Below are 21,400 nucleotides of genomic sequence, written 5' to 3' on the forward strand. Positions count from 1 at the left end.
CCTGAAAGCACGTTTAAACTTGTTAGACACCGTAGTACCCCCCCCCCCCTCACTGTTAGGGGCCATTATTCCATTTCACCACAATACCGCCAGCAGTGGGGTAGAGTATCGCCCCTGGCGATGAAACACCATTCATACAGCATTAATGCATTCATTCATTCATTCGTGCACTCTTAAAAATGAACTTCACCGCATAGCACGCTCCCAGCCAACCATAATCTCGAATGATATCGTTATCTGCCCTGATTTGTTGAAAACGGGAGACGCACGCCTTTTTTCTGACACTTATGTTGTTCACAATTGTCACAAAAAGGCATACGCCTCCCATTTTCAGCAGATCAGGGCAGATAACGATATCATTCGAGATTATGGTTGGCTAGGAGCGTGCTATGCGGCGAAGTTCATTTTTAAGAGTGTGGGGTATATCTGTTACATATTCGCTACAGAAGAAACGTAACCAGAGACAAGGGACGACAGACTTCACGCAATAACTGCTTACTAACACCTGACATAATTTAATGCGAGAGAAAACGAGAAAAACAAGGGCAATGGCAGGAATAAAGTGGCTTGTTGGTCATTATCTTCCATCCGGTGGTCTTGCAGCGTGAGCCAACGTTCAATTGACTTATTGCCACAAGAGATTAGCTGCCCGTACGACACGTGCTGCAAGACCACCGGACAGGAATATAACGACTAGCAAACCAGTTTTCCCTGGTTTTCTGTCGCATTAAAGGGGCGATGAAATGGTTTTCGCGAATTCCGAGTACTCTGCCCGAAACGGTTCTCATGATCCCTCGCTACCATACACAGATCGACTTTTAACCGTACTCAGTGCACTAGGGGCGCAGTTACCGCCGGATTCATCCTTTCGAAGCGGGCTTACGTAATCAACGTCCAGTCCTCTCAGCCAATACACCTCTACCCGAGAAACGTCATCGTGACGTTGGTAGACAGACTGAAACCGAAACGAATCAGAACGCGAGGGCGACACAGTGGGCTTTGTATACATATAGACGCAGTGGTTTATACAGTATCCTAAGCGCTGGGGGTGCAAAAATTGGGGAGAAATAGAAATAGAAATGCAAATAGAAAGAACAAAATGGAAACATTGGTCGCACTGGTGCGACCAGCTGTTCCAGGACGCCTGACGTGTGAAAACACAGAATGATTTTTAAAAAATTATTTCAGCATGTATGTCCTTGAGGTAGTTCCTCAGTGCAAAATTTGGGGAAATAGCAAGGTTCCCCTTGTAGGGAGCGCACGGGTAAAAAAAAGTTAGTGGGGTTAGTGGGGCAGCTCGAAAGGAATCCAAAAAGCTCCAATGTCCAGCACCGAGCTAGCGAGATACTGGAGCGAGATACTGGCGAGAGAGTTACTAGAGCCAAGGATGCAACCCGAGGCAGGGAATTAAACGACAGACAACAATTTCCTCAGACACAGCAACATTACTGCAACATCCCAAACGGAACAAAACTTCCCGTGGTGTTCCTGACGATATCCTTTCCCGGAAATTCGGATCTCCCTGGGAGACAAACATTTCTCCGACGGACGTCCCCCACATCTCCGAGTGGCCACGGTTTGGACTTCCCACAAACATCCGTCGTTTGTCTGCACAGGAAGTTACACGGAGATGCCGGGACGTTGCACGGGCTTACTTGCGTACGTGCTCAGGGCCCTGTATTTTCTCATTATTGATACTGTTTATTGAGCTGCTGCGCAAGCGGACAGATTCCTACTAGGCGTTTTCTTCTGGCATTTTGTTTCAGCTTCGGCCACTGCATCTTTCTTTCTTAGTTGCTCCTCTTTGTTTCTTTCTAGTATTTCTGTTACGGACAATGGGGGTGAATTTTTAAAAAGCAAAAAGCTCTTAGAACCATGGACTTAGAAAGGCAGTGGCATACTTTTCCAAAGCGAAAACAGATACTATATACATTGCTTGTCTCGCGAGCTTCCACCAAATCTAGAGTCCTGTTTGCCTGCGAGTCAAACTAAAGGGTGAGGTGTTTAATTTCAGTGCGATTGCGTATACCGATAATACTGGACTCAACTGCTTGGCGTATTAACTCACTATAACGATAACGTCTGTGTTTCTTACTGCTTTTGATTTGAGGCATTGAGCTGGTTCAGCGAAAGTCGAACTGACGACGCGACCACCTTGCCATGTTTCTCTCTCTCCTCTGATAATGCTCCCTGCAACATCCCATCAGGGACCCTATTCGGACAATTCTTCAAACGGCCGTTACGGTACATCCTGCGGATGTACAGTTACGGACGTCCATTCATGTAGCTCCCAGAGATGTCCATCTGATATCCATTTCAGGACATGGATGTTGGGATCTATTTCGAACTTCCACAGGAGATAGTGTTCTGTCTGGGAAAGTTGAAAGCACGCACACTCTGAAAACAGAACTTCACTGCATAGCACGCTATGCGCCAACCATTGCCACGAATGATAGTGGTATCGCTTCTGATACGAAGAGAGAGGGGCGCATACGCCTTTTTGTTTCAATTATCCTATATGCAGATTGACACGAAAAGGCGCACGCCCCCCTCTCTCTCTCTCTATGAATCGGAAGCGATAGCCCTGTCATTCGTGGCAATGGTTGGCGCACAGCGTGCTATGCAGTGAAGTTCTGTTTTTAGAGTGCAGTTTCCACAGCTCAGACCACCAAATACCGACATGTTTGGCAGGCTTCACTCTTTTTTGCAACGTCGCAAATGTTGTTACTCCATATTCCACGTGATACCGAAACTGGAAGGCTCACACGACCACTTTTAATTTTCACTTCTAACTTCTCGCAGGTTCGCGCACCAAACGAGGCTTTCTTCCATAGCCAATAAGGCTGCGTAGGGGAAATTTGATGATGGCTTCCCTCTTTGCGCTAAGCCTAACAATTATGAGTAACGCTAGCGGGCCGTTTTCTGTACAGCACCGGAAACGGTTTGCAGCTATGTTTGCGTCAGTGCTGCTGAGTGAAAGGTAGAGGCACTTGGACCTCAACAGCCGCACGATGAATTATTGGAACAGGTGTGGCGGGCGTCCGCCCATATTCGAGTTTTATATGACTGAGTTCCCGTTGCCCGAAGAAGGGAACTTCAGAGCAACATGCAAAGTTTGTAACACTTCGATTAGCGCCTCAAGACGAGCGACTTCCAATTTAATATCACATATGAAGGTAAGCGGGATGATTGCTGTGTAATTCCTTTGTCTTCCCCTTGTATTCGTCCTGTCACCGGTTAGTTGACGTCCCTTGTTCGTGCATGACTAATGCAACCGGACTCTATTTCGGTATTGCTTTGGAAGCTGAAGCTGTGACCTTTCAATCTTATAGGAATACGATTAAATGCACAGCATTTGTGTCGCTTTGTCGTCTCCATTTATCGTGGAACCTGTCTCTCTGGCGATCAAGAACTATCACCTCTCTGTGGCAGTCGCAGTTAGCTCTTTGTTTATGCTGTAACATCAGCAAAGAAGTGAACGAGGCCTTTCGTTTACGCATTTTGCGGTACACACATATTTATGCCACCTCTGTTACAGCAGTACACCGAGCAAACTGACGCATCTGCTTTACGAAACTGTGAAATATGTTGCGCTAGTTTGTAAACTCATCGCAATGAAAATAACACTTTCATCCATTTTATCTGACTTGCTTCTTTTTTTTCGTTGCGCAGAAATACAAGGGCGTAATGTCAAATTATTTGCTACCTCGAGTACCGCGTGTTTGTTCCATTTATTGGAACGGTTTCTGTCTGTAAAAATTCATGTTTGGGAGGGGACCACTAATTAGCTTCCCCAATTATAGTAGGCGACTTAAAGCGTAAATTAAAAACTGGCTGGGGATAGTGTTACTTCTAGAAAATGTAATTGTCACGCATTAGTTCGAAATTATTCTTAAAATGAATTGATGGGGTTAGCTGTGTGTTGTACTTTTTGCTCGTATTGTTCTAACGTATCCTGTTTAGAGCAATGAAATACTGTTAGCGAGCTGTACGAAAGTACGTTTGAGTTTAGGTTCAAGAAGCCTGCATGCTCGCACGTTTCAGTAGTTGCAAGCTTCGTTATGAGCGCACAGTGCTTGTGTGCCGTGTGTTTACATCTACATAGCCAATAATGAAAGAACATAAAAGAAGAAAATCCTACTACTCGAGTTCTCACGATCACAGTGAAAGCTCCCTGATATAAACAACGAGAATGACATGGCTGATATGACGTGTTACACCCCCCCTCTCATTTTTTGCAACCCTTCCCCCTTGAAATTTCTCAGATTGCCCAATACAGCTGGGCTCGCAATACATAAGTCAACCCTCAATTTGCGAACAGTGACCGTTTCATCGAAAATCGTTCACACAACGAGGGATTCATAAATCGAGGTATGAAAGTGTGTGTGAGCACTAGTGAAAGAAGAGAGGCTCGTGACGATGTGAGATGGCAGTTTTAGCCCATTTTTATTTGTTTACTTCGATTAACTCCGAACATAGTTCGAAATAATACTCTGGCACATTGACTCTGCAGTGTTGATTTTTCGTAGGGTAGAAGACAACAACCTGATTCTAGAGACCATTAGAAATTATTATTATTAGACTATTAGAGACATCTTGAAACCTAGAGATCATTCTTGTCGTCGAAATCTCGCACGGCCTTCCATTTCGGAGTCTGTCTCTGAGGTGGCAGCGTGCACGGGACGAAAAGCCAGACACTTCTGGAATTGCCCGCTGTTATGCTCCTGTCACCCCTGAATGTCATTCCTAGTGAATGTCTCGACCCCAGATAATGTTGGGACTGATAATGCTGGACCTCCTGTGACCTCCATTGAACCTTCTGTGCTATTGACGCGGGCGACCAGAGTTTTCTTGTTCAAAAAATCGAGAAAATGGCAAGTTCCCCAGGTTCGGTGCCAGCAAAATAGTAAAAAACTGTCCAAGAGCCAGGGCTGGCCACGTTTATTCGCACAAAAATACACACTGGTATCTACGACGGGTTAAAAACAAACATCCTGGTCTGCTTCCTGACAGTTACGCCATCTTGTTCAATATATGATACGTCCGGATTCTTGGACGGGTCTTTTCGCTCTGAAGATGGAACACGTATGGATGCCAAAACATCTGTTTTAGATTGTTTTTAACCCGTCGTAGCTGCCAGTGTGCATTTTTGTGCGAATAAACGTGCCGACAAGATGCGTTCACTGTTCACATATCGAGGGTTCATAAACCGAGGGAGAAATACATTGGAAGTGTTTTGTTCCGCGATGAACTGTTTGTAAAGCGAGGGAATTCACATATCGAGGGGGTTGACATAAACATGTATCCATATACATACATATACCCCCCCTCGAAGCTCGGTGCTCATCAGAGATCGATTACTGGGGAAATTACTGGTTGTGCTGACAAAAATATGGTGGCCTGGAACACTACCGTAATTTCATGCGTATAAGCTGCACCGCAGATAAGCCGCAGGACCCGTTTTTAGGAACGTTTTTAAAATTTTCGGGCAGATAAGCTGCAGGCAATACGACACGACCCTGTGGTCCATACTCTGGGGTTGGCATGGTGTACAACAAAGGAGATCAATTCTACTGTTTTACCAAGATCAGATTGTGCCTTTGTTATGTGTTTTTCATGGATCGACGGGTCAGAGGCCTTACAGAAGACATGAATCACTGTCACCACTTTCGTTAAAGCTGCTTGGGGGAAGGCACCAAGAAGGTCAATCTACTCGAATGTGGACGTGCCCCTGTTACGCATTGTTAGTGCATTGACAGGGCGGAGCTGTTCCAGAGACACTGTCGGCCCTTTCATTAAAATCGGGGTACAGGGAAAACATCAGGGCAAAATAGTCATCAGATAAGCCGCACCGGTGGATAAGCCGCAGAGCGCCCGCGAGAAAAAAAATCCAGCGTAAGCCGCGGCTAATACGCGTGAAATTACTGTACATACTAAAATGTACTAGTTGCATGCCCCATGTGAAATGCGTGCTACCCATAACAAATAAACTCCAATCTAGGTCACTGCCATATGTATAGAGTGCAGGATAGGGTTGACACCAGGCCGGTATTATACCGGCACGCATATTTGCTCGCTCTGCCGGTTGCCGGTAGGAAGGTGATACCGGCAGCCTTTTGCCGGTATTTGTGGCTCAACACCTTTCATAGGGGCTTTTACAGGGTTTTCCTTTCAACATTCCACTACAGCTTGAATAAATCTGGAGCACAGACCCAACTCCGTAGTCACCAGTCGTTTTCTTAGTTATCCATTATTATTATCATTGTTGTCTTAAGCGAGTACGCTCGTTCTTTCTTTCTTTCTTTCTTTCTCTCTCTCTCTGTATACTCTCCACCCCTCACCCACTTTCCTTTTCCCACAAACATTTCCCCCTTTCCCTCTATTCCACCTCCTCTCCCTCAGCCGGTCTTTTCACTACGAAAGGTGGCAACCCTAGTGCAGGATGATGCCATTTTTACGTATTTCCAGCGCAAGCACCCGGGTGTCTACCACGACAACAGTTCTCCGAGGCCACCCGAACCCCTCTCCGCTTCTACAAACTCGCACCAGCAAGTGGTGCCTCAACAGCAGCAACAGGTCGTGCCGGCAGCAGTGCAACCTTACGTCGATCAACGCCAGCAGCAAGTCACGGAAGCTCTCGTAGACCTCCTGGCGGGAGGCCTTCTGGACCCTTCGCTGGCCGACACCCGAGAGTTCCGTCGCTTTGCAACACTGCTCGATCCCAGCTACGACCCACCATCCGCTTCTCAGCTCGTCTACTGCCTTCTTCCCGCTCGCAGGTGGGGCCTTCAACAACGTGCCATGTTGATGCTGGAAGCGGCGGAGTGTGTCGCGCTCACGCAGGACGTGTGGGTCGGGCCCACCAGTTGCATCTGTATCTGTGGCCACTTCATTCTCAACTGGAAACTGCGGTCCGTGTTCCTGGCGTGTCGCTACTTTGTCGATGCGGACCTCAGTGAATGTTTGACGCAGTTGTTTGCGGAGACGGTTGCACAGTACAACCTCGGGGACAAGGCCTCCCGTGCGGCCGTGTACGACGCCGTCGGTGTGGTGCGCAGCTTTCAGACTTCGTTGCCGGGGTTCTCGGTCTGCGAAGAAGACACGACGGGCGCTGCGGATCGTTTGCCGTCATCCGGGAGTTCCCAAGATGGAGGTAGCTTTGGTGGCATAGGGATTGGAGCGGTCGATTCGAAGGAGTGGGGATCCCTCTTTCCTGAGGGGCTGGGATGTTTTGGAGAAGCACTGCAGCTGTGTGTGAGTGATGGCTTAAAGGAGAATGAACTATTGGAGTTGATTGTGAATAAGGTGAGTGAATTAGTGCTGCAGTATTCGAAATTATACTTAAAGACATAGTTCGCTGTTCAAGCACATGTGTTTACCTAGAAGTCAGACAGGCTTTACTTGTTTTATTGCTACAGGGTACTCTCAGATGATCTGCTTTAGTATTTCTGTAAATATTGTTTGCACAATTCTTGTTGCTGAGGGCTAATATAGGTACTGCGTCTACTCAAATGTAGCACACGCCCAAATCCATTGTGTGTCCTGCTGTGAGCAAGAAGAAAATAGAATAGAATCCTAGCTGTACTATACTGTACTCTACTGTATTACCACTGGCTGTGCTGTCTGAGCTCTTCCCGAGTTTTCCGGGAGGCTTTCCAGATGAATGTTGGCACAGATCCCCCTGAAGTCTGCCCAGGATGCACAGTAATCCCCCTGTCCCCCCACTGCATCCTGCAAGCTGTAGAGTGAGATTATGTGACATAGCTGCAATAATCATTATTGGTGACGGTAGTATGGAGACAGTCATGCATAGTCATTGCCCGTTCAGAAGCACGTAGACAGGCAGGGTAGCAAAGGCTTCGATATTTCGTCGGAACTGGCTGTCATCATTTGAACAGGGCTTTTGGGGCAGTTGCAGGCTGAGGAAGATACGTTCCTGCAACACGCTGCGACATGTGATGCGATTTGGTCAATAACCATATTTTTAAGTTCTATGTTTTGTAAATGAGATCGCCCAAAGTAGGAGAAGGCCCTTACATTTGAGTACAGATAGTGTAGATCGACACAACTGACTCTGAGTGTGAGTTCCTTGTGAAGTCATCCATCTCCCATAATATAGTTTGGAGCGATCAAAAGCACTGCATATGGAAGACTTCTCGAACGATACCTCGAGTACTTCTGGCTCTACGCCCTTCTGCATGCCACGGACCCACTGCTTGATGTCCCCTGGCGACACCTTTCATATCGTTCAGGCTGGTGTCCGATCTCAACCGTTGTGCCTGATTCATTCTTCAGTGCGGATATTTGCCTTAAAAAGCTGGTTTATGTAAATGTGGAAAGTCTACTACACTGCCGTTCTGTCCTAAAAGGATAGCCATCGAGCCACTGTTATGCTTTTTGCAGTTCTCTCACTTCATCAGTAAGGTGGCCATGGGACGAGCCCAGCACCAGCATTGACAACCTAACAGCATTGACAACCTAATAAGCGAACAATAGACGACAGACTGATGAGCCGGTTTCTGCCAAGGATAGATATTTAGTCTGAGGAGAGGAAGTGACGCCACCCGACGGAACCGTGTGCGCCAATGAAGACACGCTTCACAGGAAATGCAACAAGCACGTGACTAAGTCACCTGTGACCATGCCTGTGACCGCTTTTTTTTTTTTTTTCCGGGTTTTGCCCTGTTCGCCCTACCTCCTAGAAGGACACGCAGATGGCCCGTCACGTGGACTTCAACGTGGATATATTAATATCGGAGGTTTCAAGGAGGCCACCCCTTCGGAACGTCAAACTTGTTCAGTATAAGGACATCAACTTAAAATATATCCTTTGGCAGGAGGTGGCAAGGTGTGTGCAAGGCGAAGGTGACTAAATGGAACATCAAAATATTATTTGTGGCACATGGCAAATCGGAAATGTGTGAGGAGATAACGGTAACAAAAATGCAGTGTGATATTTCTTTAGTGAGCTTGTAAACACCTGATTTTCTAAATCTTTCGTACTTTTTCAAGAACCGCTAAAATGTCATTTATGTTACTAAACAATGCGTACAGCAGTTTACTACAATAAGCACTGCCACAAGTGCGTGCAACAAGCCGTGGGAAACGCTAGGCCGACGCTTCACCATGACAACCTCAACGTGCACATTCTGCTCCATGCGGTTGCATAGCTTCTATAGAGTTCCGTTCACGCTGAGTTGGCGCTCCATTGGCCTGATTCAGTTGGCAAAAGTTGCTCCATGCCGTTGCTGCCTAATGGATGCGATTTCATGACTTCACATGATGGCCTGACAATATACCCGCAAGACAGCATTGTGAAGTTAATGTGCAGCTTTCTCGTTATACAGTGCATATTGTCCGTAGTTCACAAGATCAAATACATAGCTAATGCTTCGAAAAATACTTATTGATGTATTGAACACTATTAAAATGTTTTCAGGTGAGCAGCGTGGCAGACGTAATCCGCAACCTTCCGGCAGGACCCCTGGACGCTATCCGACACGCCGTAGAAGTGGGCTGTGCCTCGTGGAGCTCCCAGCTTCAGGCTCTGCGCGCATGTGCAGCTGCTCCACTGGATGCCCTCCAGGCGGCAGCACCATCGCTATCCTTTGCTCCTGAAGACCTTGAACTACTGAGGGAGCTGTCGGAACTGATGGAGCCCTTTGAAGAGGCCTTCCACTTGAGCCGTGCTGAGGGGCGCATCACAGCAAGCTACGTCGTACCCTGTATTCGAGGACTGCGGGCACATCTAGAAGCACTGCGACCATCCTGCAGGTATCGCTTTCTGTTCGCAGGGGCCTCAAAACACGATTGATCACCCGCCCTAGAACTACAGCCAACCCTCGATTTATGAACACCCTCGGTTCCCCGAAAAATCGTTCATAAATCGAAGAATTCATAAATCGAAAATTCAATTAACTGAGTACTATCGAGCAAATGCAGCAGTATTTCCGAGTTGGGATTGTGTTTATAATGCCATATATTCTGTAATTTTGCTTTTGACCATGCTTTCTGCTGTATCAATCTCACAAAGAACAGACGTTAGCGCATTCACACTCTGTTTACTATGCAATACTAAATTGTTTAATTTTGCTTTGGACCATGCCTTCCGCTGTGTCAACCTTGGAAATAAGAGATGTCACCACATTCGCACTGGACTGGTCTCGGATTTCCTCCGGAATTTTTAACCTCCGTTTATTAATCTTCTGGTGACAGCGACCACCTTATTCATCAACTGAGGTCAGGAACACTTGGTCGCACCTTGTGTGACCCCAGAAAACCCGTTGTTGTTCGGATTTCGAGGGGTTAAGAACCGAGGGTGCAATACCTGGAAAACGTTTTGTCCGTTCAGGCGTCAATCATAAGACCACGGAATTATCCCTTTGAAGGTTTCTGTTGACCTCGGAACGATCCGTTCATAAATTGAGGGCAAAAACGCTGGGCAACTCTTAGTTGGTTCCCAGAAATTCCGTTCATTATTCGAATATCGAGGTTCATAAAACGAGGGAAAAATGAACGGAAAAAGTTTGGTTCCCCGTGCTCGTGTTCATAAAACGAGGGAATTCATAAATCAAAGGCTCATAAAGCGAGGGTTGACTGTATACTGATTCCTCAAGGCTCGTACCAGTGGATCACTGAAACCTCGATCTTGCTGTAATTGCATGTTTTGAGATTTCCAACCTGCACTGCATCTTCATGGCTGAAGGACCATATCCCATGGCCCTATGTTGCTTTTATGACATTGGGAGGCAGCTCGTTTAATTTGGTTTGGTATGGCAGGAATTTGTTGCGTGAACGGTCAATGCAGTCTCGGAAGTTGAGCTTAAATTGTCACGGAAACTCACGCCTAACACGCTCATCTCCTGCTGTTCCCTGGTCGTCGTGAACCTTCACCTAACCTTATCGTATCAAGTGTGAGGGACCTTGCATCAACCTCACTGCTCCAGAGTAAATACCTCGCTTTGTACCAATGAGAGCAAGCAGAGCTTAACTAGGCTTGCGCTTGGGTAGAAGCTTTTTGCTCATTGAAATATTTTTCTGCTTCCTTTGTCTGTAGTAAAGGGCACTAGCTTGTGTACACTTGCGTGTGCACAAGTTCTGTATCATTGTAACTAACATTGATCGAATGCTATACCATTAAATACCATTTATTCATAGAGCCGGACATTTTCGGGTTAAACCCGATTTGACCCGAATTTACCCCCCGAACGACCCGGCAGGCAGTCGGGTTTAACCCGATTTCTACCGGTCATTACGAGGGTTCGTCGCAGCTCCCGTCCCGTATTGTCCTGGGTATCCTACCGTAAATACCTGCGATTAATTGTAGATTTTTTATCTGTGGCGTTGGATATTTTGCATAGCAATAGCAATATTTTCTCTTACGATGGGAAAATTTCTAAGCCACAGGTAAAAAAATCTAAAACCATTATTCTTTAGAAATTGGTACACACTTTCATTCAAAACAAACTTCATGCAAATCAAACAATTCTTCGAGGCGCAAAACAATTTGAAAAATGTATGGGGATGGCCTTAAAGGGACTATCGCATCCATCTCAGTCGATTCCGAAACTGTAGCGCCGTTTTACTCCGCGTTCATCACTGATAATAACGCCGAAAACCCGACGCGAATTGGCAGCGTTGTTCCTGTGTAGTTTGATATAAAACTTCGCAAGAGCAGACGACGCATTCCGGGGTTCCCTCTCCGGAAACGTCACACGGACGAGGCCAATCACTGCGCGCCCTATGACATGGAGAATACCAATCACGGAGCGGCCGGAGGGACCTTGGTAGCCTTGGCAATCGACAGACAGGCGGCCGGGCGAGCGAGGCGGAATGCTAGGGAACGGCTCGCGGAACGTTGTTTCTGGTTAGTGTCGAACGTGTTCGTACAGTCAGGAGCGTAACGCCTCGTTTCACGTAACATGGTTACGTCTGCACTCACACTGGTAAGCGAAAGCCAGCGTATTTACCGAGGACTTTTCACTTAGTATAGTGCGATGCGAACGCCAAGCAGACGATCTCGGAGACAATCGCCTGCGCTGCGCTCCTATTCGTGTGCCTGGCTTACGTCATCATCGTGTTGGCTGCAGATGGAATGCGGACCTTTAAAACTCGATTACTTAATATTTAAGCTGTTTTCGGAAGAGAAATTTGGCAAAGTTGACTCTGAAACGGTGACGAACACTATCCTATCGGTATCATACATACGTTCCCGGATGCGATAGTCCCTTTAAAGGTCTAGTCATGTAAATTTTGCTGAGTTCCTGTGTCATTCTGAGCAAGAACGACGAGCTGTATTTCACCCGAAAAATACACAAAGAAATTTCACCCAATTCCACCATGTTTTCCTGCTCACCAGGTAACACCCGATTTTTACCCCCCGAATCCTGAAAACAATAAAACCCGAAAACATCCAGCTCTATTTATTCATCACCACTTTCTCTGCCACTATCTGCCCGCAGCTCATTGCTCTCCGCTCCGTTCAAAGCGTTAGACAAACCATACTTTTTAGAAGCATGCACAACAACGTCGTCAGGTACATCGCACCAAGCGTCCAAGCAATCCACTGTGCTGGCGCAATTCTTAATCTCTCCCTAATCTCTCCCTGTTGCTTCAGCCATCTTCTAACATTTGCTTCTGATAGTTGAAACCGCCTTGCCACCACTAAATTAGCGATAAATTTGTGTTCGAGCGCAGGAGTGACGACGCCATGACAGTCCATCCCCATTTGCATTGCTTCATTTGTTACGTGCTGACTGGCACTGACAGCACGCTGTATCGGTTGCGCTGTGCCATTGGCCCAATCCCGTTGCCCGGTCCCTCCTCTCCCCTGACCTCATTGTGGCGCGGATATTCGAATCTAAGACGACCACAGACTTTGGAACATGGGGTTTTGGGAGAAAAAAAAGGTTGTCTTATATTCGAGAAAATACGGTATGTTCCCAACACGGTTTGGTTCTAGTGAGGACGGCGGCGACCCCTCGGACAAAGAAGGAAGTTTCCTAGGCGTATAAACAATCTGGAGTGCTTTCATAGGAAGCTCTTGTGCCCTCAAATTTGCACATGCATTCTCAAGAGATGGCGTGGGAGTCGTCTGCTTATGGTTGTTGCACCTCGGATTCAGCAAGCTTTGCTTGGCACAGCAATCTTTAAAACTTCATTGCTAAAAAAAAGTACTCAATGCGTAGCAGAGCCTTTGCATACCTGAAGCATCCAAGTAGCAAGCTTTCAGAAAAACATGCAGTTTCTATAGGTTTACAATTCACTTTACAGTCCCTTTAACAGTGTACACTTCTACTTTTTGTTTTATGTTTCTAAATTATAAGTGAAAATTTTCAGGCTAGCTCCAACAGTGGGGCGCCTGGGAAAAGCGCTGCGCGAGAGGCTGGGCAGATTTGAGCAGTGTGGGACGTATGCACTGTGTTCCATGCTTGACCCACGTTTCAAACTGCGCTGGTGTTCGGAGGAAGAGGAACAGCGGAGGCTCACGACTTTACTCGCTGGGAAGGTCCAGGATGAAGATGGGCTCAATGGTGCGGTGGAGCTCTACCAGCCCCAAGAGAGGAGAAAAAGCAAGCTGTTCCGGTAAGCTGGACTTTTCAATCTCTCTGTAACCTCAACCAACCAGTCAAATCTTAGTTTATCAAAATTTTATTTCGTGGGAAGCTCTGGCAGAAAAGCCAGACGCGCTCCAAGCTGCCTTTTGTAGTTAACAAGATAAAATATACGTACAAACTAACTAATTCGTGATAATATATAAGTGGCCAATTTGACAACCTTAGAGAGGCATTAAAATGCAACCACAACAATGCAAAATGCACAAAATGCAAAAACAAACACAAGTTCACTTCAAATTACTTTACACGCTGTGATGTAGTACTTGTTATCATAATTCAAAAACTTTGACTCTGTTACGGAGCTACAATCGAAATTACACCGGGTTCTTTCTTGCTTTGGCACTAAGCAACTGATTAGCACTTAGCACCTAGTGATTAGTACTTAAGCAGCGAACGCCGTCTCAGCTCATGCATCAGTGTTTTGAGCCCATACTGTGCGTGCCACACCATGCAGTAGCCCCAGCGAAAAACACAGCGCGCGTCGTCGTCCCAAGGATGTGAAGGTAAATGTGTTAGTGGAACAGTCACAAAAACTGTTGTGGGTTACAATTCAGGGAATTGCTATTGAAAGATACAGCAGTGCGTATCATGCCACGCACATACGGGACACTACGCTCGGATCCGTTCCAAATCCAGATGCCCACGTATGCGCATGCTTCTCCTTCTGTCTGATTGGATGCCGCCAATCTTAGCCTCCTGCGGATCCCATTCGTTGCCGCCAAAGACTGCTCTGTTTTCATTGCGTTTTTCTTCTGAACTGTAGCATTGTGTCAACTAATTTTGTTTGAATTGTACTAATTGAAACATGGGCCTTCATTTGAGAGCAAGTTGTTTCTGCATTTTAGTGCCCCTTCAATAGCCTGCAAATTCAGATGGAGGCACGTTTGGGGAATGTTTCGGGAGACTTCCATTTGGTTAAAAAAAATTACAGCTGTGAAATTTGCAAAGAGCACCACTTTTACAGTGACGCAACTTTTTTCTCGAAATTAAGTTTCCGCAAAATATAGGTAGGGGGATGAAAAGGTATGGGCGCTGCAATTTGTGACAATATGAGCTCCATAAAGACAAGGCGACTTACTGTGCAATCTTTATTCTCACAAATTTGTTCTTGTCAAACGTTTCTATAATTGAAATGCCATTTCAACATCAGTACTTGTTTATTCGCATACTATATTATTACTATACTATACATCACTTACTATTACTATACTATATATTACTTGGCATTGCAGATGCATGCTTTCACAAAACCAGCACGTATGTCGGTGTAACAGGATTGGAGTTTACGGTGAACCTCTGTAAGCCAGCGAGCCAGCATGTAGAGGCTTCATGACCATGCCGGCAGTGTCATGCCTCGTGAACCCGTGATCCCACGAGTTCTCGAAATTAAGGTCCCCCTAAATATTTCCGAAACATGCTTCCACATGAATTTGCGTATTATTAAGACTGCAAAATTAACCACTTTTACACTATCTTAAAAGCAGCCAGTGTGTGTCACACTTACGCAAAATGTTATATACTTTCAAATGTTTTTAGCGGTATCACTGTAACAAATATTAGCCATTCGCCACTCCAGCTGGCTGCTCACCACCTAGCGGACCCTAGTATACATGTATCAGGGATGGGCATAAATACATTTTATGAGTATTTAAATATAAATAAAAAATACTTTGTTGAAAAGCGTATTTAAATACTCTTCATAAATACTTTTTTCAACATGAGTATTTAAATGCAAAATATAGATACAGTAGAACCTCTGTGTAGTGAACCTGCATGTAGTGAAGATATGGATATAGTGCAGTCACGACCATCTCTATAATACACGACCATAACACTCGCCCGTTCGACTATGGGACTTCCGTCCGTGCCTTGAGGAGCGGAAGTGCCGTATTTACGCGCGGAGCGCCCGCCAGGGGCGCCACTTGCGGGACCCAGAAGAGTTCCTGTTGTAGCTCAGCTGTGTGCAATATGAGTGGTCCTTGTGGTTAATTCTTCGTGCGTACATGTTTGTGTATTGTCGCAGGTTCTCTGTTCATGTAGAGCTAAGAGTTCTGAAACTAAATACTCAGAAATAGGCTGTGCTCTGAAGCGTAGGTGGCATGTGAAACTGTGAGACTCGCGCACTATGTGCCGTACATCGTACACATAAACTTGGCAGCAGCACCTTGTGTGTTGGGCCAGTTATCATGCGTTTATGACTGTCAGACGCAAGCGCGTTCAGACTTTACGTTTCACGTGAGAGGCGTTCCGTGTTAACATACAGGGCAGTTACAGAGAATGGGTGAATGTGACCATAAGAAGAAACTGTTCCTGGCAAAGAGATGACTGGCACCTGTTACAACGTCCAACAGAATTTGTTGTATAAGCAAGCACTTCAGTTTTAAATCAGCAGTTGCTTGTTTTGTTTTCCTACTTATTGGTCCCTTTTTACTTTACTTTTACACTTTTTTTTTCTTCTTTAGCGGTTTGCCATTACAATGCTCTGCTAACCTTTATTATGCTGTTCGGATAGAAGCCACTCTGAGAATTTTTCTTGATGGTGGCTTTTCTGTGACGCTACCTTTTGGTGCCTTGTTTGTGTTCGTTTTGCACTCCTGGGAGATGCAAGGCTGCGTAAACTTCGTGATCACTAAACGTAGGTACCGTAGCCACGGTGCCACGTCTGAGAATTTTGCACTTTGCGCCGATGCTAAAGTCTTCGGCCTTGAAATGTCGAGAACACGCAGAGTTTGAGCTAGCATGCACGCGAACTGTTGTTGCAGACAATGGTCGCGGCTGATTACTTTGTTGTACGAAGCATCTTCATCAAATTTAATGCAAGCCTTTGCTCATCGGCACCAGTGAAGATGCTGTTCTCCTTTGCGAATCTGATTGTACGGCCGAACACAAGAATCCTAAGTGATGCAGTCAAAAACTTCTAATATTAAAATTACCGTGATAATCTAACAAATAAATGCAATTTTTCCTTGCTGACATGTTATGTTCATCGTTATTTCTGTAATTCCAGATGACATCTTCACCACAGTATTTATGGTACTAAGTAGTTACGGCATTTAAATACTGTATATTTAAATACTCCTATCGAAAAGTATTTATGAAGAGTATTTAAACACCCCTTTCGACAAAGTATTTTGTATTTATATTTAAATACTCAAAAAATGCAGTTATGTCCACCCTTGGTCGGAGGCCACGGTTCATTATTCGTTTTTTTCAGAGAGAGATGCGTAAAAGGTACTCAGCTGTACTAGATAAAACTATTTATGGTAGACACTGCCATCCAAAAAGTGCACCCTATATGAAATGAAACAATCGCAATTCGCAATGAAGTTACTTGTGTCAAGATGCCGCGATATATTTCGAGCCACTTCTCCCGTAAGACAGCATTTGAGCGGAACTCGTGGAATGAAATACTTGTGTTCGACACTGCTTTCTTCGGCTTGCAAAGCGGGACGGTGCAGTACACCATCACGTCTGCACCATGCACAAACCATGCGCTGGAGACAAACATTGTCCACCGCATGAAAAATAGCAAAAACTAAACGCGAATGACGGCAGCAACAGTATCCACATAGCATGCATAGTCTGCCGAGGGTCCTGTATTCAGCGCCACAAACGCGCAGCGGCTGCTTGGCGAAACTACATCAGTGGCGCTGGGGCTAGGTGCGAGTGTGATGGTCGTGTATTATAGAGATGGTCGTGAGTGCAGTAAACCTGTGGTCCCAATATGTTGAAACTCCAGTTTTTAACTACTGATGTAGTGAAGATATTGATATAGCGAATTTTTTTTAGCGGTCGGACCAACTTCACTATGAAGAGGTTCTACTGTACAGTACTTAAATATCGTAACTACTACCATAAATGCTGTGAGGAAGATGTCATCTGAAATTACAGAAATAACGATGATCATAACAAATCAACAAGGAACAATAGCATTTATTTGTTAAATTATCGTGGCGATTTTAATATTAGAAGTTTCTCGAAGACTGCATCTTTTAGGCATCTTCAGTTCGGCCGTACAATCAGGTTCGCAAAGGAACAGCATCTCCACATGTGCCCATGAACAAATGCTTGAATTAAATTTGACGAAGTTGCTTCGTACAAAAACGTAATCGGGTAGTCGCGACCGGAACAACAGTGAAAAACTCGCCATCTAAAATGGTTTGTCGCATGCGCATGCTAGCGCAAACATGGTATAACTGCGCCCCAAACTCGCCCTTCTTCCCGAAAGATCAAATGCAGGGCAACTTTAAGATATGAGTCAGTATATTCTGTATTTAGGAGTACTTATAAAGTATTTACAAGAATAAATACCCCAAAGTTGGTATTTAAATATAATTATAAATACATTTTTCATGTCTGTATTTAACCACAAAATATAAATACATGTATTTATATTTTGAATAGTATTTTAATTACAGTGTATATTTAAAGCCTGAAGTTTTCGGGAAATATTTTTTTCTAAATTCGGGGAGTAAAAATTTGATAAATAAGCACCTGCTCTAGATTCATGCAAATTCGGGAGGAAAAACTTCCGGTACGCGAAATTTGGAGATAAATCGGGCTCAATTACTCGAACTGACTGAACTGGTTCGGTACAAGTGGTGACGTAACTGTGTTTGCTGCCAAACAAGTTAGTGTGCATTCCTACAAAGGTCTCATTGAGGGCAATTTGCCATGTAAAAATCGGGTTTCACCCTAAAGAGGCAACCTTCAATTCGGGATGCAAATTCGGGGAAGAATCGGGTTAGACCCTAAAACTTGAGGCTCTATGTATATTTAAATACTTCCCACCCCTCACATGTATACCCCAGTATACCCCAACTCCATGAATGATGGTAACAGCAGCCAGCTTATGTGTTTCGCGGTGACCCAAAACGATGCCAAAACTTCCCTTTGTATGCGATGGAGTTTTCTGGCTTACAGAACTCAAACAGCAACAAACACTGCCCAGTTCTGCAGTGCTAAAATACCGTGAAGAAGAAGATTCAGTGCCGAGAAGGCAACAACAAAAAGTATACTGTCCCATACAATGAAGAAAGCGGGAAACAACGCGCTAGTTACGTTAATTGTATAATTCTTGAAACGTGCCTCGAGGAAAAAGGTGTGAAGAAGCAGGTTCATTCTTCGGCAATCCTCCTTTCCCTGCCATCTTGAGGACAACGCAAGCTCCTCTACAGGTAGTTGAAGAGGCGAATTGTTCATACACTACTTGTTGTAACATTTATATCAGCAGAAAGCGTCCAAACATAGTTGCATCAGCTACAACTTGATGACATAATCAACAAGGACATGGTCAGTCTGAATGTGTATGCAGCTACCAAAACTGTCAAAAAACTTGCGAGTGATGGAATATTGCTATAATTTGCGCAGTTATTGAAGATAAATTCGGGAACTTTTTCAGAAAGCAGTATCGAAGACCATGTTTTAACCTGCAATTGGTTCATAGTGGTAGTCATGTTGGGGAAAACATTGAATGTGCTTTCTTGCTGCATTGTCTAAATGCTGCACTGCTGTAGATATGCCAAAGCGTTTGACACTCTTAGAATATCACCCTCTCCCATCAACCACTACGATTGTTGCTGTCGTGATGGCATCTATCACACGCGTCTAAATTAAGTGGCACTCGTAAATATTTCCCGTGGGTATTTTCTCATGTTTGTTTGCGGCAGAGCAGGCATACATCAACAGCTCTCGTAACCTCCTTGGCTATTTCAAATGAAATTGTTTCAGCCTCTTGGAACTCTGAAATATCCAATGTTGCTGGTACGTTACTTTTAGCGATAAAACACTGTTCCACAGTATGTTACGTTCTCATATATGACTGCCACCTGTGTTTTCTTTTGTGAGCGTAGTCCTTGGAGCCTTGAGTCCTCGATCAACGCAACTAGAGTCCTTGATCAGCGCTGTTACTTGTACAGAATTAGCTGGCCTTCTTTGCAACTCCTACACATAAAAATCTTACGGAGAGAGGCTAGAAGGAAAGCTGGGGAGGAGGATCGGAGGAGAGCAAAGCACTTGAACGGGGCTCTTCCCTCTCGCAATGTATGCGCTCGGAGGCAGCCATATTGAATCAGCCGAGGAAACGTCATGTATTTCCAGCCGTGAAAGCAGCCACAGTTCCAAAAACCGTTGCAACACTTGCTGGGTTGCTCCTTTGCTTCCGTCGGCTACATATTTTGTCAGTGTCCGCCCCTATGCAGGCTTGTAGTCAAGGCTGGTTGAGGCAGCGGCGGAGACGGCGTCCCCATGTGGCGTCCGTGTCGTGTCTTTCTTCGTGTGTGTGTGTTTTCATATATCTTACGGTTTCATGGGTTCTGGCGGTGTGTTACTGTTCCAAAAACATTTCTAGCGTTATGTTTGCAGTGTGCTTACTGGATTCCTTTGTTTGCATGCGCCGCGGCAACGGTAGCTGATTCAACATGGCGCTCCCCTCGCCCGTACGTCCCAGTTTCGGAGGTTTCCTTCTAGCATACTCCTTAAGGTTTCTATGCTCCCACAGCAAGAGCAAGTTTTACCCTGTTTTACTCTTGCAATGTTCCCTCGCAGCTACATGAGCCCCGAAGGGAGTAACTCCGCGGCAGGCGCCGCTCCCGCGCCCATGACCCAGTGCTGGGAAGTGAGCAGCTACCTGGCTGCGCCCTGCGTGCCCGAGGGGGGTTGCCCCCTGGAATTCTGGCGCCAGCACCAGGCTCAGTACCCCAAGCTCGCCCGTCTGGCCTGCCGCCTTCTAGCCCTGCCAGCGACAGCCGCCCACCTCCTGCGTCTCAGTCGGGTGGGCGGACGGGTGGCCAACCCCGCGGACTCTCGCCTCAACGGGGTCACCTTTGAAAACCTCATGTTCATCAAGTGCAACCAGGAAGTGAGGTAGGGCCCAAGTCAAAAGGCAACATAACTGGATGTGCAGTCTAAAAAGTGTTGTGATTGTAACGTTCTGTCCTCCAAGGACATGCATATGTTTGTGTGTGGGATCTGGTCACGTAGGGGTTCTAGGACATCCACGAAAGGTAGCAGTATTTGCGGCTTGAGATGAATTCGGGTGACGCTGCTGGCAAGGGGAGCTTGCACTTCCAAATGAGCACACGGCCTTCTCTAATGCTGTCATTGCAGTCGTACGGAGAATTAATAAATAAGACCAGCAGAGTCGGACCAAAAAACGACGTACCGTATTTGCACGATTCTAACGCGCCCCCGATTCTAACGCGCAGGTGAATTTATCTGCGAAAAATCAAAAACTTGCCAAAAATGCTACACAACTCTTCAAAACACAACATCGCAGTGATCCTGCTCTTTTCGTTTCCGGACGAAAGGAGCCGCACTTGCTTTGCACCTTTTGTATGTGCATGTGGGCGTTTGCCCTGCGAGGTCGGATAACAAACTGCTGGAAGGCAGTGAACTTCTTCTCATATTCCTCGGGAAGCCTTTGGCAGATGCTCGTCCTTCGCCTCAGCGAAAACCCTTTTCGTTTCATGAACTTCGAGATCCAACTCCGGCTGGCTCGAAAGCAAGATGGCGGAATCTCGTATGAGCGTGCCAGTTGGAGCGCTTTCACTTTTATGATCTCCTTCGAGACGGGACGTTGACCTAGCCGTAATTCCTTGATGTAATCCGCAAGAGCGTTTTCCAGTTGGGGAAACCGACCTTGTCTTGTGTAACAGATATCCGATATCAGCAAACGCGTGATCATGTGACCAGGTGGTTGTGCCGATGACGATGGGCCAGCCGCCCTTCACCGAGTACGCGTTAGCATTTGACTTAGCCGCCAGTTCTTGGCACCCGATTGTAAC

At 45.8% G+C, this 21,400-nt stretch overlaps 2 protein-coding genes across 2 annotated transcripts in view; one reads left to right on the forward strand and one right to left on the reverse strand.

Annotated features, from left to right (window-relative positions):
• Positions 1 to 21,400, reverse strand: part of LOC135400467 (TBC1 domain family member 30-like) — a 328,733-nt gene that overhangs the window by 278,739 nt on the left and 28,594 nt on the right. The window lies entirely within an intron of this gene.
• LOC135400209 (uncharacterized) lies at positions 2,827 to 20,774 on the forward strand. Its single transcript, XM_064631967.1, has 5 exons — positions 2,827 to 3,176; positions 6,469 to 7,305; positions 9,440 to 9,774; positions 13,339 to 13,584; positions 20,163 to 20,774. The coding sequence occupies exons 1-5, from the start codon at positions 3,012 to 3,014 to the stop codon at positions 20,482 to 20,484; spliced, it is 1,905 nt and encodes a 634-aa protein (XP_064488037.1). The 5' UTR covers positions 2,827 to 3,011; the 3' UTR covers positions 20,485 to 20,774.

The sequence above is a fragment of the Ornithodoros turicata genome, chromosome 7 (assembly GCF_037126465.1).
Source record: "Ornithodoros turicata isolate Travis chromosome 7, ASM3712646v1, whole genome shotgun sequence".
Classification (NCBI taxonomy): Eukaryota; Metazoa; Arthropoda; class Arachnida; order Ixodida; family Argasidae; genus Ornithodoros; species Ornithodoros turicata.

Excerpts from the sequence above, each read along its gene's own strand:
- LOC135400209 (XM_064631967.1), top strand. The coding sequence starts at position 3,012 with ATGAATTATTGGAACAGGTGTGGCGGGCGTCCGCCCATATTCGAGTTT. Across the intron at positions 3,177-6,468 it reads ATTTAATATCACATATGAAG|CGCAAGCACCCGGGTGTCTA; the intron begins GTAAGCGGGATG and ends ACGTATTTCCAG. Across the intron at positions 13,585-20,162 it reads AGAAAAAGCAAGCTGTTCCG|CTACATGAGCCCCGAAGGGA; the intron begins GTAAGCTGGACT and ends GTTCCCTCGCAG.